This window comes from Elephas maximus, chromosome 27 (assembly GCF_024166365.1).
Source record: "Elephas maximus indicus isolate mEleMax1 chromosome 27, mEleMax1 primary haplotype, whole genome shotgun sequence".
In the NCBI taxonomy this organism is placed as follows: Eukaryota; Metazoa; Chordata; class Mammalia; order Proboscidea; family Elephantidae; genus Elephas; species Elephas maximus.
In genome coordinates this window covers 33,240,053-33,260,891 of record NC_064845.1, presented here as the reverse complement: position 1 = coordinate 33,260,891, position 20,839 = coordinate 33,240,053, and the positions used below count along the sequence as shown (strand labels likewise).

Genomic DNA, 20,839 nt, shown 5'->3' with positions numbered 1-20,839 from the left:
GAACTGCCCCATAGAGTTTCCAGGGCTGTAATCTTTATGGCAGCAGACTACCACATCTTTCTCTCATGGAGAGATGGTGGGTTCAAACCATCAACTTTTTGGTTAGCAGCAGAGTGCCCAAACAAAAGCCTGTTACCATCGAGTCAATTATGGGTTTCCAAGGAGTGGCTGGTAGACTTGAACAGCCGACCTTCTGGTTAGCAGCCAAACTCTTAACCACTGTACCACCATGGCTTCGATAAGGGTCCAGAGAGGTTAAATAACAAAACTGGCCCAAAGTCACACAGCTGGTCAACATCACTACTGGGATTACAACCAGCCCTATCTGACTTCAGAGCAATTTTCTTTCCAATAAACTAATCCTTCTCAAACTTTGAGGAGCTGTGGTGACACAGTGGTTAAGTGCTTGGGTCCTAACTGAAAGGTCAATGGTTTGAACCCACCAGCTGCTCCATAGGAGAAAGATATGGCAGTTTGCTTCTGAAAAGATTATAGCCTTGAAAACTCTATGGGGTAGTTCTACTCTGTCCTGTAGGATCGCTATGAGTCGGAATCAACTTAACAGCAGTGGGTTTAGTTTGGGTTTTGGTCTTAAACTTTGCATATTAGAACCATCTGAGATTTTTTAAACTCTCAATGCCCAGAGTACAACCCATGACAAATCAGAATCTCTGGGGGTAGGACCCAGGCAACGGTACTTTAAAAGTAATCTCCCCCAGATGATACCAGTGGGCAGCCAAGTTTGAGAGCCCCTGGTGGCACAGTGGTTAAGAACTCGGCTGCCAATCAAAAGGTCGGCAGTTTCAATCCATCAGCTGCTCCTTGGAAACCCTATGGGGCAGTTCTACTCTGTCCTATTGAATTACTATGAGTCAGAATCGATTCGATGGCAAGGGGTTTGGTTTTTGGTTTACCATAAACCAATGTGACTAAATGAGGCTGTTTGAGAGAAATTCTCAAATTTATTTACTCTGAGTGGGAGTGAGTAAGAACTCTTTAGCCTTTTGAGAGAAAATTGTATTTTTAAAATAGTAATAAATAGTTTAATTAATCTCCCAAGTGTGGAACTTAATTCTATATGAAGGAAATAGTTCGGGACAAGGAATCTTTCTTAATTCGTTTGTAGTTACATCATAAATGTGACCCTCTCATCTCTCTCTGGGTGAGAGCGTGGCTACTGGACTTGGACTTTCTCGCTCAGTGACCTCTAGGGTAGGTTACTGCCCTCTTTGCCCTCCCAGTACTCCTAGAAATTTGACTTAATGGCTGCATCTGGGGACTTAGACGTATGCCCCAAATACTTTTCAGAAACAATCTTATCTTGTCAATTTCATTATAGGTAAATATATTCCAATCAACTCTTCTGGTGTTTCCCACACAGGAGAATTTATTTGTGCCTCTTGCTTTCACAGAATCAGGAGTGAAGTATTATAATTATTAGTGTTCTTAGGAGGTTGTGAATATTTTTTTCCCAAAGGAAAAAATAAGGAAAACCATCAGTTTTGCCACAGCCTTTTCTGCAGAGATAAAGACTGGAGGACAGTTAGAGAACAGTAACATCAAATTTAGCCGATGTAAGTTTAACTCTTAGTCCTGAAAGGTAGTAATTAAGTTACATAGTAAAGAATATAGGTGCTATTAGAAGAGGGAAAGAAAAAGAAGGAGAGGGATAAGAGAGAGATTCACAAACAAGATTTTCTACTTCTGGCTCCCAGCCACCTACTCTCTAAGGTGGGGAAGGAAAAAACAAAAAACCTCAATCAAGAAATCTAACAAAATCAATCAGCCCAAGGGTACTGCCAGAGTTGTGTTAACCGCTGTGGAGAAAGTAAAAGAACTATGAGGCCAGGTTTCTTCCCTAATTTATATTCCATTTGATGAAAGGAGATTAGCTTGTGTGAAACCTGAAGAACACAAAACAAGATGGTAGACAAGGATTTCAAGCACAAACTGGAAGTTCTGGAGGAATTCAGAGAATGAAACGTACCTGGAGCTATGGCAGGGAAGTCATTGAAGTCTTCATGAAGAAAGAGGGAACTTGAACCAGACCTTGGAGGAGGAGAAGGAGGCAAATAGGAAAGGAGAAGAAGGCAATACAAAAACACAACCATGCAATGAATATGCAGGGTGCGTAGTCCTACTGTGTCCAGAGTTCATATTGAGAAATAATGAGACTAAATTGGATAATTATGTTGGGGCAAATTAGCACATCCAAGTTTTCACACCTGAAGGAAAACTTGGAACTAAAAGGCAGTGTAATGTTAGAAAGAGGGCTAGATTTGAAGTTAGAAAACCTAGGTCTGATAGCCAACTACCACTTCAGATGCCTGACCTTGAGCAACCTCTCTGCACCTCAGTTTCCTCTTCTGTAGAATCAGAACAGTGGTACCCACCTAACTTCATCACAAGAATTTGTGAAAAATCAAGCCGGTTAAAAAATGGGAAAGACATTATAAACTTTTGGACAGATCTTTAGGTGTTGATGCTATTTATATGCAGTCTGGCTGTCTTATTTTGGGGGTGAGAAAACGAAAATCCAGGAAGGCTGTGTAATTCATTAAAACCAAGGCCTTTTAGTGAACAGTCCTGTGCTTTTTCCATTAACAATATGATTTTCTATGGAAGAACTGGTGGCGTAGTGGTTAAGTGCAACGGCTGTTAACCAAGCGGTCAGCAGTTCGAATCCACCAGATGCTCCTTGGAAACCCTATGGGGCAGTTCTACTCTGTCCTATAGGGTAGCTATGAGTTGGAATCAACCCCACCGCGATGGGTTTGGTTTTGTCTTTTTTTTATGGAAGAACTTGAAAGCCATGCAAGCTTTCTGTTATGAGCAGAGCACATTACACTACCCAGGGACTGTAGTAACAATAGCTCATGTTTATCGGGCATTTACTATGTGCCAGGCCCATACTAAAACCTCTACCCTCACATCCTATGCTATCAACACAAACATCCTCTAAGATAAACCAAAACCAAACCCCTTCCTATCAAGTTGATTCCAACCCATAGCTACCCTATAGGGCAGAGTAGAACTGCCCCATAGGGTTTTCAAATGGCTGACTTTTTTTGGCTCGCATCCCCAAGATCTTTACCACTCCGCCACCAGGGCTCCTCCCCTAAGATAGGTAGTATTATTATTATTTTGATTTTGCAGGTGAGGCAACTGAGGCACAGAGTGAATAAAATATCTAGCCCAAGGACAACCAACTAGGAGGTGGTGAGCCAGGCTTCCTGTGTAGGCTCAAGGCTGAGTGCTGGGCCTGCCTCCTTACCCGCCTGAGCAGCCTACGTCCCTCTCTTGGTTGGTGATACCACTGTGTATTCAGTCATCTAGGCCAAAATACTTACAATTCTAGGCTCTTCCTACCCTCTCCTTCCCCAGTTCCAATTAGTCACTGAGCACTGTTGTTGTGTTCTTTTTGCAAAACATCTACCTGGATGCATTCATAATTTTTAATGTACGTTCAAAATTTGGGATTGAAAATCACATAGTATTGAAAGTTCTGCTATTGTATGGCTCCTGTGATGTTAAAAACAAAAACAGACAAATGACTAAATCAATACCCTGCAGGCCCCATGGAAGACCATCACATTTGAATGTAGGAACCCTTTTTTTTCTGCTTAATGAGAATCCAGTGCTAATTTCTCCACTCAATCCTTTGTTCTTTTTTTTTTCCCTGCTATGCATTATCTTTTATGCTGCATACATATACGTTCAGTGAATACTATGATAAACATTCTCATAGAATCTTCTAATGTTCCTTCATATCACAATTACAATTTTTAAATAATTTATTGTATTTTGTTTTTGTTAAGAATATACACAGCAAAACATATACCAACTCAACAGTTTCTACAGGTACAATTCAGTGACATTGATTACATTCTTCGAGTTGTGCAACCCTTCTCGCCCCTAGGTACTGTTGATTTTACCTTTGACAGTCACTTAAGCCCCTCCCCACCCCTGCACTGTCGGTGGTACCACCTTCCAAGTGGCCTCCCAGGTTCCACCCCTCACACCCCTCTTCCCACTCTGCCCAGGACAGCCTAAAACAAAGTCTAGTAGGTCACTCTGCCTTGAATGCCTTTAGGGTAAACTCCAAGTCAGGTAGTCATATTCACTAAAGGGCTGGAAACACAGGACTGGCCACGATGGAAAGTAAAAGCAGCAAAACAAAGTTGGCATCGATAGCCTGTAGGTTACAGTTAAAACTAGGAAAGATGGTCAAATTTAAACTCATTTTAGGATAGTCACTTAGTTCTCACAATACGTTTTTAAATACATTCTTACCTGTATTTAGTAAGCACCCTTATTAAAAGAAGTCTGCAAGGGGATGGGTTAGCTGACTTAATATTCTTTCGGGACCTCTAATTTACTGCTCTCGTTACACCTGTGTGTGTGCATGGGCAGCCAGTGCCAGGAATGAAAGGGGGTGGGGAAGGGAGCAAGATTAACTTATCATTTCACATAGAAAGCCAAGAAATGTGAACATTTACCAACAGCACAGTTCTATTTAGCGAAGTCCACCAAAAAACATACAAATCCTACTTTTTAAGACTTAGGGGAAAAAAAAAAGTTGCCATTGAACCAACTCCCAACTCATGGTGACCGTGCGTGTGTCAGAGCAGAGCTGCTTCAGACGGTTTACAATGACTGATTTCTTCAGAAGTAGATCTCCAGGCCTTTCTTCCAAAGTGCCTCTGGGTGGACTCAAACCACCAACCTTTTGGTTAGCAGCTGAGCACATTAACCGTTTGCACCACCAAGGACTCAATTTTAAGACTTGCAAACCCTTCATGTCTTTTCTCCGATTTTAGAATTTCCCTTTATCTCAAATCACATTTGGATCTTCTATTCATATCGGTTTGGACTTTGGACTTAACAAAGCTTAAAACATGGCTGCAGTTCCTTTAGCCAAGTTCTTCTGACTGATGGAGGTATTTTTATTTTTGTTTTGTCCTTAGTTGCTGCTCCTGCCTTTCCAGCACTGCCCTCGTTTTCAAGAACTTAAGAAGGAGACTTTGAAATCAGAGGAATTCCAGAAGAGGCTTCATCCTTATAAGGTTAAAAGATAGTGTTATTTCGCTGGTGCACGGGGGAGTGTGAAAGCCAAGCCAAAGAACGAAGCTCCAGCTTCTTAAAGCATAGGATGAATACGTCTGTCTGCGGTGGGTTAGAGGAATGGGTTAGACTCTTTCACGACGGTCAGACATCATGACATGCGTGGCCACAGACCTTTTAGAATTCTGCATCCATGTCCCTGAGAGACACCAGGTTAAATGACCAGCTGGATCAACATAGATACATGTCTAAACTCACCGGCCTTACTAAGGCTCAGGGCTGGGACAATTGTCTGCACGTAAATGATAGTCTTTTTATCTCTATGTTTCCAACTTATAAAATCCTCCTTTTCAAGGTGTACAAAAGATCTTTGCACTATCAAAAGTAATATTTTGAATCAGTAATACACAGTTCAAAAATCAGAAAATATAGAAAGAAATATAGTGGAAAGTCTTTTAGTGACCCAACAGGTAACCACTGGAATTATTTTCTTATGTAATCTTCCAGTTTCTTCATACGTATACAAGCAAATATGAATACACCCACTCCTCACTTATTGACATGGTTAGGTTCCAAAGACCAGGTCATGATGTGAAAATCAGCATTATGGGAAAATGGAAGATGACCACATCAGATCACAAAATGGAGGATGACTATATCATTACATAAGTGCTGAATTACATAACTGCATAACTGCCTAACCACTGAGAATCATGTCCCAGCCAAGTTGACATATAACCTTAACTGTCACAGCCAGCATTACTCTTCACCTGTACCTTTTTGTTCGTTACTACCAGCCGTACATCATTAATGTGCAAAATGGGTAGTAGATTTTTTACCATTGTAAATGCAAAACATCAGATAACAATACTTGATAAGTGAGGAGTAGTTGTGTGCCATTCTGATAGTTTCCTTTGGTACACAAAAGTGGCATGCTGTTTACAAGGTTGGGCACCTTTTTGTTCATTTAACAAAATATCTGCACATAAAGAATTTTCTCATCCTTTTTGCTTTATTTTACAACTGGATAGTGTTAGAATTTACAGATGTACTTTAATTTATTTGACCAGCCCTTATTGATGGATATTTGGGTCTTCCCAATCTTTTATTTTTACAAAAAGGTTATGATGAATAACCTTGTGCAGCTGAATAATTTCTCAAGAATATCTGTGGGATAATATCACAAAAGTGGAAATTCCAGGTCAACTTGAAATATCAAATTACCCTCCAAAGAGGTTATTCCAATTCCTACTTCCATCAGCTCTGCACATCAGTGCTGTTTCTCCATAGGTTTTTCCACAGTGTGTAGACCATTTGGGAGAAATTTGCTAATCTGATAAGTAAGCCAGTATCACTAAAGTGCCCCTTTTAAAATCAGGAACAAGACAAGGAAGCCCACCATCATCACTATTATAAAATACTGTGCTATTGTACACTTATCTTATGATGAGTACAATTGAGTGTCTTCGTCTGGTTAAATGACATTTGTAATTCTTTTCTGTTCAGATCCCTTGATCATTTTTCTATTGGATTATTGGCTTTCTTTTTTCCATAAATTATTAGGAGCTTTCTGTCTCTCTATTTTTTCCTATATGTATTTTAACATCTTTGCCTGATATGAATGGCAATTTTTTTTATTGTTTGCCTGTTGACTTTGATTATGGTGTTTTTTGCCATGTAGTTGAAGTGTCAGGATAGCCTTACACAGCTTCTGTATTTTGAGTTATATTTAGAAAAGCCTTCTCCACTCCTCTGCCTCGAAAGAAAATTACAATCCTTTCTTCTAACTCTACTATAGCTTCATTTCTACATTTATGTCTTGAATGCATTTGCAGTTTATCCTGGTATTAGGTATAAGGCATCCTGCTTACTTTCTTCTCACAGATTACTAATTGTCCTATCACTGTTTATTGAGTAGTTCATCAGTTTCCCCTAATTTGACCTATTATATGTTAAAATTCCCATATATATGAGATCTATTTCCGGACTTTTTATTCTATAAAATTGTTATTTCATTAGCCAAAACCATGCTGTTTTTATTATTAGGACTGTATAATATGCTTTAATATTGGAAGGATTGGTCCTCCCTCGTTGCTCTACTTTCTCAGAATTTTCATTGCCCTAGTGGCACAGTGGTTAAGCGTATGGCTGCTAACCAAAAGGCTGGCAGTTCGAATCCACCAGCTGCTCCTTGGAAACCCTATGGAGCAGCTCTGCTCTGTCCTGTAGGGTTGCTATGAGTCGGAATCGACTCAATGGCAGCTCATATTTTTATTTTCTTTGTGACATTAGAAACAGCTCACCTAGTTCCAAAATTATTTTTTTTAATCTTTTTAGCATTTTTATTGAGATCATATTACATTTATAAATTACTTAGGAGGACCTTGCGGCTTTTCAATGTTGAGTCTTCCTTTCCAATAACATTGTCCATTTCCCTGTTTGTTCTTATCTTCAAGATTATTTCAGGGTTTTCTTCACATAGGTCTTTACGTTTCATGTAAAATCTGTTCCAGGTTTACAATATGTGCAAACGATAATGGTTTTACCTCTATTTTTGCAGTATTTATCCCTCTAATTTCTTTCTTCTGCCTGCTTGCTTTAGCCAGCACTTACAGTACAATGTTATATAATAGTGTTGGTAGTGAGTATCCTGGTCGTATTCCTGATTTTAGAAGGAACGTTACTAGTCTTTCCCTTTTAAACATTCTGGTTCTAGAGCCAAGATAGGTATATTTTTATCAAGTTAAGAAAGTATTCATCTCTCCTATTTTCTTGAGTTTTTTTTTTTTTTAATCAATGATAGTAGTTTAATTCTTTGAAAGATCTTTTTAACATTTTTTGGATATAATCAAGTTATTTTTCTCCTTGAATCAATTATTAAGATTAATTATACTTAGATTTATTAATATTGAACTGCCTTTGCGTGTTTTACAATAAACTCCTTTCTTTTCACGTACTATTGGATTATTTAAGTAATAATTTATTTAGTTCTTTTGCACTGATATTCACAAGCAACACTGGCCTATGGCTTTCTTTCCTAGCCAATCTTCATCAGTAGCAATATTATGCTTAATTCATTCTTTTTAATGGAAGTCCCCCCCCCATTTCTATGCTCCAGTACATTTAAAATAACATTTGAATAATTTACTCTTTAAAAGCTTGGCAGAATTCCTCCATGAAATCATCTGGCCCTGGGGTTTGGTTTTGTTTTGGGGGGTGGGGGTGGGGAGGAGCTCTTTAACAATTATTCATAAAATTTATTCTATAGAAATTGATCTATTTATCTCTCTTGGGATTAATACTGGAAAATTATTTTTTTCCTAGAAGATAGTCCACTTGCTTCAGATGAGTAATATCTTCCAAAAAAAACTAAAAAAAAAAAAAAAATATCTTCCAAAAGTCTTCCTAAAATTTGCTGCCATGAATAGTTGAGTCAGACAGCTGCACATTGGGTCTCATCCTTGCGAAAATTCAAGAATAATACAGAACCTAGCAGGGTGTTTGCATCCCAATCAGATTTCACATTTCTAGCCAGATACCCAGATGCTGTTTCTATTGTGTTTTCCGGGGCTGAGACACACCTTCCTCTCTCATGGCACCCGCTCATTTACACGTGAGCTACACTCTACCTACTTCCAAAAGGAATTGGCAGCAGTGTGCTTCCATTGGTTCAAGGACAAATCAGGAACACTTGGTAGTGAGCCAGCATTGGTCACTATTTTTAAAGTAATAATGAGAAATGATCAATTAGTGTGTGTAAAATTTGGCTGGCATTATCACAGTCTATATCCCTGGTGCACTTTTCTATGAAGAACAGTGGTTCTTAAAGGGGGCAATTTTGCCACCCAGGGAACATTTTGTAATATCTGGAGACATTTTCGGTTGCCGCAACTGGCAGCTTGATCCTGGCATCTAGTGGGTAGAGACCAGGGATACTGCTAAACATCCTATAATGTACAGGATAGCCCCCCGCAACAAAGAATTATCCAACTCAAAATGTCAAAAGTGCTGAAGTTGAGAATCCCTGATGTAGAAAAAATCTTCCCCTCTGTGTGTGTTTCAGGATTTTATAGAAACCTTGCCAAAACTTTCAGGATACCAGGATCAGGACCTTCTGGGAATTTGGAGTACAGTCTATGACCCTTTATTCTGTGAGGTAAAGAAAAAAAATATCAATTTGCAATATTTATGATTTATACCTATTTGAAACAGATAAATGCATTTTCATTTTTTTTTTTGCAGATGTATTATTCTTCCTTTGACATTGAAACATAACTCAAGACTTCTTTATGTTAACTTGAAAATCCTAACTTCTCTTTGCTATTATTTATGTTTTCACCCTTTAGAAACTTTTTTTCTTCCATGCTTTGGCACTTTCTTTTTCAGTCAGGAATATTGGACTCCTGTCATGGGTTTTGGGTTATAAAGAAAAAAAGCAACGTTTTTGTATACAGAAAGGGGGGGAAAATTACTTAATTTTTGGAAATATCAGTTAGCAAGCCAACTATAAGCCAGGCTAGTGAAGTTGGCTTATTAGTAAAGGATCGCTTCCTTGCTGGGCTGTGAAGTTGGCTTATTAGTAAAGGATTGCTTCCTTGCTGGGCTATGCCAACGAAATAATCTTTGTAGCTAGATTCATTACTATTTTGTTTTTCAAGATTATGTGGTGTTTTTCATTCACCATGCTCCACCTTCTGGCCAAAAGGAGTACTCCCTATTCTTGTTTCCAACCAGTTCACTAAATTCTGGGACTAAATCCTGACTGCAAATGTTTGACTGCCCAAATCCTAGCTACTCATCCTCCTCTGATGTCGAGGTCATGAATGTCTGGGCCAGTGAGTAATTTCATAGCTCTTTCTCAATAACAGGTGACACAGTTTGTCCCCTCTCCATGAAAAAGTTAATTAGCCCAAGCACATGCTACTTAGAGTTTCACTTCATCGTCAGCATTTGTTTCAGTGGTTTGTTTGCCTTATAAAAAAGTCTTCAATGGACACAAGATCCTGTATTTTGGCTCCCACCCCACTCATTTCCTCTGTCAATCACTTCACTTTGGTCTCCTCTTTCATGAACTGTCTCTCAATCTTACTTTTGAAACTGGGGGAATCCTAATCAACTCTCTGTGTTGTTGTCATGGTTGTGCGCCATCGAGTCAATTCCAACTCATAGTGACCCTAAAGGACAGAGTAGAACTGCCCCATTGGGTTTCCAAGGAGTGGCTGGTGGATTCAAACTGCCAACCTTTTGGTTAGCAGCCAAGCTCTTAACCACTTCACCATCAAGTGTCCATAGCTGGTAATAAATATTGGCACAGTATCTCCACCTGCCCTGCTGTACAGCTTTTTCATCCATTTGGCAAATATTCATTCACCAAGTGCCTACTGCACGCAAGGTGCAGAGTTCCCCAAAGAGTCTGAGCCAGAACCTGATGGGGACGGGAGGCCTTCCCCGGCTGGCCTCTCAGGCAGCTCATCCCATTTTTAAGGAAGCATTGTCGAACCCTGGTAAGCTAATTCTTTGCCAGATTTTACTTTCCACACAGGTTGATGAAAGATTTCTAAATCTTTCATGAAGGAACGAGGTACATTGTTACTGTTCTGAGCACATTCATACTCTGCAAAATATCAGTCACTCGTTCATCAAGAGTTAAGTCAAAGCTATTGACTTGGTAGGAAGGGACAAGTTAGTTTTTCTTCTGAGAATCAGCATCATGACTTATCACAATATAAAGTTATCCTAGAAAGAAATAGTAAGACAAGGAAGGCTAGACCCAGTAGCTCCTGTGGGGTGAAGGGGATAAAAAGTCAACAAAGGGGACAGCCAGAAATAAAAAATACATGCATGTTTTCTTTTTTGTTGTTAAAGAGAACTCACAACTTCACTTTGCCCTCCTGGGCTACTGAGGATACCATGACTAAGCTGAGAGAATTATCGGAATTATCCATCCTGTCCCTCTATGGAATTTACAAGCAGAAAGAGAAATCTAGACTCCAGGGGGGTAAGTGTGAAATAAATGAGAAGAGCGTATTAGGTTTGTGGTTGGGAGATCTAGGTCTGAGCCCTAGTCCTACCGCCAATCACTTGATCTCTCTTGCACCAGTTTCCATTCTGCAAAATGGGAATAATAATGACACCTACTTTTTAAGGCTGTGGTAGGATTAAAATGAATTAATGTATGTAAAAAAAAAATTACTCAGCAGGATACAGACTGTGTGTGAGGTCAAGAGTCCAGAAGGAAGTCAATCTCATGAACTAAACCAACAAAGGAGACAGATGGTAGCAGGGGTGTCTTGTTGGCTGTAATTCCTGCTCCACCAGGTGTCAGCACTGTGACCCAAACCCAAGCCCCATCAGATGGTGGATATAAACTTCGGACTTATAGCCTCCAACCTAGTCATGACGGGCTCAAGAGTCAAGCCTCTCAATCTAGCCCCTGTCCTCTCTACTCAAACTGCAATTCCTGGGCACCAGCAGCATCGCCTAGCAGCTTGTTAGAAATGCAGACTCTCAGGTGCCACCTGAGACCAGCTGAATCAAAGTCTGCATTTTAATAAAATCCTAAGGTGCCTTGTAAGTACATTCAAGTGTGAGAAGCCCTTCTCTAGATGTAAGAGATAGTGAAGAAACCGGCAGGGAAAGCCAGGCAGGAGTCAATAATCTAATGATAGATTCAAGGGGTGTGTGTGAATGAGAAACGAGGTTTATAACAGCAGCTTGCTTGTGTTCCTTCTTTTTTCTTCCTTTGGTTACTAGAAGATTGCATCTGGAGGAAGTCACTTCCCCTCTCTGGGTCCCAGTTTCCCTGTCTGATGAGTGGATAAGTAGATTCTTTCCTGGTCTTGGGTTCTAAAGGCTGGTGCTTGTGGAAGGCACCTGGCTTACTTTCTGGAGGAATTCCAGTGTGATTGATAAGCCAGGAAATTGTTTGCTAAGTGGTTTCCTGCCAAAACACAAGCCCAGCCTACTGTGCAGATCTGAGTAGGCGAGAGAGATTTATTAACTACGTGCTTGTCTAATGACAATGCGGCTGAACACAGCCCTGCACAGAAAACATGTATTGACAGGGTGACACAGAGTCACGTGGGACCATCAGGACTTTGACCTTTACCAAAACTTCTGTTCTACCAGCTGCTTTCACGGGTAACACTGTCCAGAAAGATTCTGCCAACACTTAGAACCCACCCCTGGCCATCGAGTTGATTCCAACTCATAGCAACCCTGTAGGACAGAGTAGAACTGCTACATAGGGTTTCCAAGGCTGTAATCTTTAAGGGAGAAGATTGCCGTGTCTTTTTCCCAGTCCAATGCATACACACCAAGAAAATCCCTAAGACTGATTTAGGAATATACAACTGGTCATGTCAGTGTTAACAGAGCCCTCTTCTGGCTTTATAAAGATCAGGGATTGAGAAACTGCAGCCTACAGAGCAAATCCAGCCCACCGTCCATTTTTTGTAAATAATGTTTTGTTGAAAAGCAGCCACAAACATTCATTTACCCATTGTCTATGACTGCTTTCACCTTACCAACAGCAGAGCTGAGTAGCTGGGACCGACAGACCTTATTAGCCTGGGAATCCGAAGATATTTACCATGTGGTTCTTTAACAGGAAAAATGTGCTGACTCCTGCTATAGCCCAACAGTGAGGAAAGTAAGGTTTATGCTATAAGATCAATGGTACTTGATCTAAATTATACACATTTAATAAGGAATGCAACAGAAAGCATAGGTGCTAGCTTTATGCTACAGTGTAGTCTAATGATCAAGAGTAAGGGTTTTAAAGTCAGACATGCTGGGTTCAAATCTCAGCTTCTCTGCATACAAGTTGTATAATCTTATTACAAGTTCCAGAGCTTTCTCTGAAACTCGCTTCCACCTATAAAACAGAATTATTGGCATGCCAGAGCCTGGGGATAATTACACTCACCCCCAGTTACTGGTACAAGAAGGACAATCACCCCAGAACCAAGAGTTGACACTATTATGGAGGCTGCAGTCTACCCAAAAATGCCCCTATTGAAGGGGAGAAGTTGCTGATTGCAGAAGAGTTGTAACAACTTGCAGAAACTTGGCCACAGAGCTTAATGCCAATGTGTCATAAAGGTCAAGCTAAATGTCCCTAAAGGTCTCCAGAGGGCAACCCTATCTGTGACTGAGAGATTGAACCAGTTAAGGATGTAGTGTCCAGCTTCTTCCATTCACCTCTGAGGAAATCCCAGCATCTATAGAAGGGACAAATCACTGCCGTCTTTAATTAACCATTTATTGTGCTTATTCGTATACAGACTTGTGCCTTCCTACTATTTCATGAGTTTTTGAGTTCAGGGACCATGTCTGATTCATCTAGCATACTGTGTGGAACATTATAGCTGTTCAATGTGATTGCAAGTAGACCACAGAGTCTTGAATTATAGTCAGCCTGTAACATCGATACCCTATTCATTATGAAAAAAACTGGTCATCTTCAAGCCAAGAGAGAACATGCACAGCAGAGATACCATGAAACAATAAGTCAGAGTTTTAGGTGATGGTTGTGAAAGTCCCTGAGACCACATGTCCTCAAAACAGCATCCAGCATCATGAGGTGTTCCACAGCCTTCAGGTGTCTGTAAACAGGATGGAGGCCATGAATCACGCATCAGCCTTTCATCATCTCAAGAGCAAGAACAGTTGGCTCTTTGGATGTGAAGGGCAAAATGTCTCCACTGGAGACAGATGGAGTCCTCACCTGAAACCTAAAGATCCTGGTTCTCCCCCTAGTAGTGACACCCTAGTAACCTGGAGAAACTGTCCACAGAACACAGTCCTTGCCCTGTACAGACATCCAGAGAGCTGCTTTCCCCCACGGTCTCTCACAAGTCTGATGGCCAGAGAATGGAAGTGAGAAGACAGAGAAGTACACAACATGCTGTCACCTCATGTCTGCACTTGAGAAGATCACTGACGGACGACTGTCTTTTATGACCTGAAAGGGAAGAAAAAAAATTAAAAATTTTCTAAGTTTTTCAGTCTCTTAACTTGAGCTTTAATGCAACCTGGTATAGTAGAGTTCTAGTTTACCAATTCAGTTCTCATTACCCAGCATGTGACCTTGGGCATATCACTTAATGTCTCTAAGCTCCAATTTCCTCACCTATAAATAGAGATTAGAAGTTAGGATTCAGGAAAATAATGTATCTAAATGACATTGCCTTTTTTTTTTTTTAGCACACAGCAGATACTTAACCAAAATTAGTTCTTTCCCTTTCTTTTTAAGTCATGAGGGTTATGTCAGGGAGATTCCCCAATTATGAACCAACAAAAAGCTCATGAACTAGAATATACAGCTGTGTTTGGTTCAGCTCCATTGTCAATTTATCTTCTTTAAGGTGCCCTGGTCAATGAAATACTCAAAAACATGAAGACTGCAACTCACCCATCAAACCACAGAAAACTTATCATGTATTCAGCAGTAAGTATTTTTGTCTTTATTCAACATCCATTTGTTCAAGTGTGTGATCTCTTTGAGGATGGGGATCTCATCTTTGTCTTCATTTCCTCATTGCCCAGTAGATGGTAGGCAGCTGTTGAAAGCGTTTGGAATTAAACACGTAATTCTGGCCCTTAAGGAATTTACACTCTAATACTGACAAGAAGGCAAGCAAACACATAAACAACATGAAAAGCATTATAGAAATGCCATGCAAGCAAGTGTTTTGATGACTCAGAGAAGAGAAGCTTTACTTCTGGTGGGGGAGGGTGGAGAAGAGAAGCAGGAAGGATTCCCAGAGTAGGAAGCTCATCAAGGGCATCAAGCTCATCAAGGGCATCAAGCTCATCAAGGGCATCAAGCTCATCAAGGGCATTAAAGCAGTTCCTCACTGCACTGTGAGACGTATGAAGGAATATTACTAGGAAAGAAGGGGAAGGCCAGGATCTTGTGGAGAAGTTGATATGAGATTAGATAACTGTGCTGTCCAATATGGAACCCATTAGCTGCCTGCGGCTATTTAAATTATAATTAAATAGAATGAAAAATTAGTACCTAGGAGGCACTAGGCACATTTCAAGTGCTCAATAGCCTTAAATGGGTAGTGGCTACTGAATGGGATCACACAGATCAAAAATATTTCCATCATTGCAGAAAGTCCTGTTGAACAATGCTGATACAGAATCTCTAAATGTTTGACTTGGAAGGTGGTTTAAAGGCCACCTGGTCCTGCTTCTTTGGTTAATAAATAAGAGGAGTAATGAAGCAAGGGAGAACCGCCCAGAGGTATTTGCTCAGGGAGAGTGGGGCAAAAGGTGACAAGATCAGAGTAGCAGAATGGACTGGAGGAGGGGGAGGGTGGGAGCAGACTACGGCATACAAAGCTTTTGCAGTAGTCTAGGAAAGTGGGGATGTGCCTTAAAGCCAGGGCAGCAACAGGAAAGGAGGAAAAGTAACATGGTTACAAAGGAAAGCTGAGCGGCAGGACTCAGTGATGAACTGGAATGTGGGTGAAGGGCAGTGATGTGGAAGGTGAAGCCACAGATGATGGTAAGGGTATAAGCCTTAAAGGCTAGAAAGATGGATCTATCAAAACAGGTGACAACTAGGCAACTGAGCTTGAAATGCCAAGACATCTAAGTAGAAAACTCCAAATGATAAAGGGAAAGAAGAGAGGAAGGAAAAGAGAGTTGCTACTTGAAATTAGGCAACATTTGGGGGAGAATGAAAAGAGATCCTGGAGAAGACTTCCATTTTAGAGCAGGAACCAAGGAAGAGACACTGTTAGGGAAGAAGGCTAGGGGTGTATCGTGCTTTGAAATGGTTGCCCATGGAGTCCCAGGCAAGTAGGGAAACAAGATATAGTATGCAGACTCCTCCTACCTCCTGTCTCCATGACAGATGTTTCACAAATGTGATTTGGCTGGAGAAAGCCATGCTTTCATTCATACAGTAAAGTGGAAGGGGTGATTGAAGATATAGGGAAGTTTACTTAAAGTCAGGGGTTCTAAATTGTATAGACTAAAGGAAGGGTCCATGCAGGCACCAGAGTGCAGTGCTTACTAGAAAGAACCAATAAAACCAGTTGTCTTCCCATCGACTCCAACTCGTGGTGGCCTCATGTGTCACAGTAGATCTGTGCTCCACAGGGTTTTCAATGGCTGATTGTTCAAAAGCAGATCACCAGGCATTTCTTCCAAGGTACCTCTGGGTGGACTCAAACCCCCAACCTGTCAATTAGCAACCAAATGAGTAAATCATTTGCACCTTCCAGGGACTCCCTCCTGGAGGGAGATGGTCCTGAAATTAGTCAAATCTGTTGATTTTTCTACTTTCTTATCTGGTTTCCAGTTCTAACTCGTTGTAGCACGTCTTCTGTCTGTAACTCTATTCCTTTCTCTGCTAAATCAGTTCTAACCCCTTTTGAATGTACTGCCATACAACTTAGGCAGCCAAATGTTATCCCCATTTTGTACCTATGAAAGTCTGAGATTGCCTAAGATTAGAAAGCTAATTAATGGTGAAACTTGGACTGAAAACCAGTCCTCTATTCCTTTCTGCCACACTAAAAAAAAAATTAGTGTTACAATTATTTTTAAGCTACTCAGTCTACTTCCTTACATTTTTATCCTCCCTAAACATTTTATAACTGGAAACCCTGGTGGCGTAGTGGTTAAGAGCTACACCTGCTAACCAAAAGGCCAGCAGCTCGAATCCACCAGGCGTTCCTTAAAAACTCTATGGGGGCAGTTCTACTCTGTCCTGTAGGGTCGCTATGAGTCAGAATTGATTCGACAGCAGTGGGTTTTCTTTAAACATTTATAACCTCATCTACTCTTCCCCATCTTTAAAATAGCAGATGATACCAATATACAGAAAATATGATCTATCATTAACTTATCCCAACATATTTTAAAATGTGATGAAAATCAATGAAAGAAACTAAAGCAAAGACATGTTCTAGTGGAAAAGGCACAGAACTTAAAGCCAGAAGACTTGGTTTAAATTTATTTTCTCCCATTTTGGGGGCTATTTTTTACGGCATTAAGCAAATTACTTAACTTCTCAGCATCTTAGTTTCTTCATCTCTTCAAGGATAATAATGATGTTTGTAAACCATGCTGCCTAGCATGCAGCTGGAGCCCTGGTGGTGCAGTGGTAACCAAAGAGCTCTGCTGCTAACCAAAAGGTCAGCAGTTGGAGTCTACCAGCCACTCCTTGGAAACCCAGTGGGGCAGCTCTACTCTGTCATATAGGGTCGCTATGAGCCGGAATCGACTGGACAGCAATGGGTTTGGTTTTTGCTTTTTTTAGCATGCAGCAAACTATTCCTGGTGACACAATGGTTAGGCGCTCAGCTGCTTGCTAACTGAAAGGTCCGTGGTTCAAGCCCACCAGTGGCTTCACGGAAGAAAAGACCTGGCAATAGGCTCTAGTAAAGATCTACAGCCTAGGATACCCTATGGGGCAGTTCTACTTTGTCCTATAGGGTCACTGTGGGTCGGGATCTACAGCACACAACAACAACCAACAAGCATGCGCAGATGTACTCAACCAAAAAATGTGTTCTTTCCCTCTCTTTTTCTTATTGAAATCAACTCAACGGCAATGGGTTTTCGGTTTTTCTTAAGTCATGGGAGTATGAGAATTTAACTGGGCCATTTGTGGGAAATAAACCATCGTGGTACTCTATTCGTGCTTAATACCTATTGAACGTGAACCTGGACCAGAGGTAAAGATCAAAAATGATTTATTTCAAATCTATTTAGCATGACACTACTGTGAGTGGCCTACAGATGGCGCTAGACGTTTACAATGGACAACTCCCTCCCTATGCTTCCTGCCACATCACAGAATTGTACCTTGACAAGGGGTAAGTTTCTGAGAGGGACTTATCAAAATCAACATCACTAGACTCCACATTCTCTTACCATTTTATTACCTCCTCAAGGGTTTTTTTGTCTGTTGAGTTTGGTTTGGTTTGATATTAAGTGGGGAGAATAGTGGCGAGTAACAGTATCTGCCTACTCATAGATCTTTTTCTCTGTTTTCATGAAGACTTACATTGGGAAATAATGTACATACATAGTAGGTGAAAAATAAAAAAATTTTTTTGGTGTGCTTTAAGTGCAAGTTTACAAATCAAGTCAGTCTCTCATATAAAAATTTATATACACCTTGCTGCGTACTCCTAGTTGCTCTTACCCTAAGGAGACAGCACACTCCTTCCCTCCACTCTGTACTCCCCGTGTCTGTTCAGCCAGCTTCTGTCCCCCTCTGCCCTCTCATCTTCCCTCCAGACAGGAGCTACCCACATAGTCTCATTGGACCCCGCAAATCATGTAGCCAATCCAGGCTGCTGGCCTCCTGAATCTGCACAGTGAGAGAGCAGCAGTGCAGAGGAGATCTTATTCTTAGCCAACAGCTTCAGTGCTCATGAAGAGAGTGAATCCTGCTCAGTTAGGAAGGCACGCCCCTCCTTTACGGGACCCCTAACCAGGCAGCAGCGTCACAGAGTAGGACTCAAACGTGGCCTTAGCTAACCTTGTTCCCAGTTACCTACAGTCCAGGTGGAGAGATAAGACCCATGAAACGGAGACTAGCCAAACAGAGAAGAAAATGGGAATGTGAAGACTATAGACACAAGTTGTTCCCTTAATAACAAGCACTGCTCAAGTCTTCGCCTTTGAAGGCCAGCTCTGGGCACAGAGTAATTCGGCTGGCCCAAATCCAGAACCAGCCCTAGGAGCGGACACTGTCTCTTCAGGCACAAGACAAGGAACGTACTGGCTTTACTCTGGTCTCCTTTCTTGCTGATTTCTTTTCTTAGGTGATGTGAGCCTGTTTTATCAGGGCGCTGCAGTATTTTGTCCCACTGGATCTCTGTCTCTCATCAACTTGAGTAAATCCATATTATGAATCAAGTATGAGGTATTTTTCAACTGAGAGACATTGACATATAAAACAAAATTAACCAACAGCCATGTCCAGATAGAAGTCAAGTTTATTGTTATGTTGGGATTTTTTTTTTTTCTTTTTTTTGTATTCTAGAGAAATGTCAAAGGTAAAACTCACCTGCCTTTAAATTAGGAACAAGGAGGATACAAGTTAACAAAAGCTGTATATTCTTACATATTAAGTGATCCTGACTGTATTAGTCAGGGCTTTCCAAAGAAACAAAACCAATACAGTATATATATACACACACACACATACACTTATATATATACATGTATGCATTATGAGAGAGAAATTTAAGAAGTAGGCTCACGTGATTGTGGGGACTGGCAAGTCCAAAATCCATAGGTCAGGTGGTGGGCTGGAAACTAGCAGTCTTGAGTCCAAAACCCATAGGCCAGGCAGTCCGGAAATTGCAGCAGCAGCCCTCGTGGCACAATGGTTAAATGCTCAACTGCTAACTGAAACGCCATCGGTTCAAACCCACCAGCCACTCTAAGGGGAAGAAGACCTGGTGATCTGCTCCTGTAAAGATTACAGCCTAGAAAACCCTAAGAGGCAGTTCAACTCTGTCCTGTAGGGTAACAATGAGTCAGAATTGACTCGATAGCACACAACAACATCTGTATTAACAGCCTAGGGGCAGAATCCTTCTCTCCTTGGAAAACTTTTTTACTCTCAAGGCCTTCGAGTGACTGGATGAAGCCCACCCACATTACGGAGGGCCATCTCCACTGTTAATCATACCAACAAAGTACGTTCTCAGCAATATCTACCGTATTTTTACGCAAATAACACACGCCTTCTACATTTTTTTTTTCCTACGTTTGTTACCAACTGTGCCCTCCCCTCACGAGGTATTTTCATAGGCATACTACACTAAATCTTTTTACAGCAACATATAAAAAAACACTGGCATAGTGGCACTTATGAAAATACCTTGAGAGGAGAGGGCACAGCTGGCAAACAAACATAGAAGGTGCACGTTATTTGGATAAAAATATGGTTGACTAATATTTGACCAAAAAATTGACTGCTTTATAGCCTAGCCAAGTTGGCACTGAAATTAACCATCCCAGTTCACCCCTTGACAACTTGGCATCCATACACATCTCCTTGAACCATACTTAATCTCAAAATAAACACAATAACCAGGTCATACTTCTATCCCGTGTACAACCCCAGAACACAAATATCCTGTGTTAGAGCTATCCTGTATACAACCCCAGAACACATTAACCCTTTCCCCAGAAAAGGATGCAAAGTCCTTGGGTGATGTGCACTCTTCTTGATATCCTATGACTTAAATCCTGTGATATAAAGTTAATACATCTTATGTTGTATGATAAGAGGATGAGAGAGGGAAGAAAGCAGACGTATTTGAGACACATGACCACATTCATAACAAAATAAAGAATACTCATAAAAATTATAGGCCTCATTTCTGCAACTTGGTCATGTGATTGTAGCCGGTATTTAAAACTACCTTCTTCCACTATCCATTCCATATTCCCTTTGCCCTTAGCAAGCACCTCAGCTGGCCACTATCCTTTACCTGGTAGGCTGAACTAGACCTTCATTTCTGATGGATCTGGGCCCTTAGTAGCCCTGCTTGAATTAAACTACTATAGTTTTTCATTGGAGCCCATTGCCTTAAATCACAGAGAATGGTAGTAATGCCCTAGGGGATCCTCCTATATTACTGACATACGCTTCCTTACCTTCATTGTGTAGTAACAGTCCAATTTCCCCTTGGTAATCAGGATCAATTATACACCAGTCAATGTGGTAACTCCCTTATTTGCCTGTTGACTCAGAGGCATGTGGAGCCCAAAATGGCCAGGTGGC

At 40.8% G+C, this 20,839-nt stretch overlaps 1 protein-coding gene across 1 annotated transcript in view; it reads left to right on the top strand.

Annotated features, from left to right (window-relative positions):
* The window catches only part of ACP3 (acid phosphatase 3), a 72,037-nt gene that overhangs the window by 20,871 nt on the left and 30,327 nt on the right, over positions 1–20,839 (top strand). Inside the window, exons 5-9 of the mRNA XM_049870894.1 lie at positions 4,968–5,066; positions 9,128–9,220; positions 10,930–11,062; positions 14,433–14,515; positions 17,803–17,906. Coding sequence (XP_049726851.1) covers positions 4,968–5,066; positions 9,128–9,220; positions 10,930–11,062; positions 14,433–14,515; positions 17,803–17,906 — 512 coding nt within the window. The remainder of the gene's footprint in view (positions 1–4,967; positions 5,067–9,127; positions 9,221–10,929; positions 11,063–14,432; positions 14,516–17,802; positions 17,907–20,839) is intronic.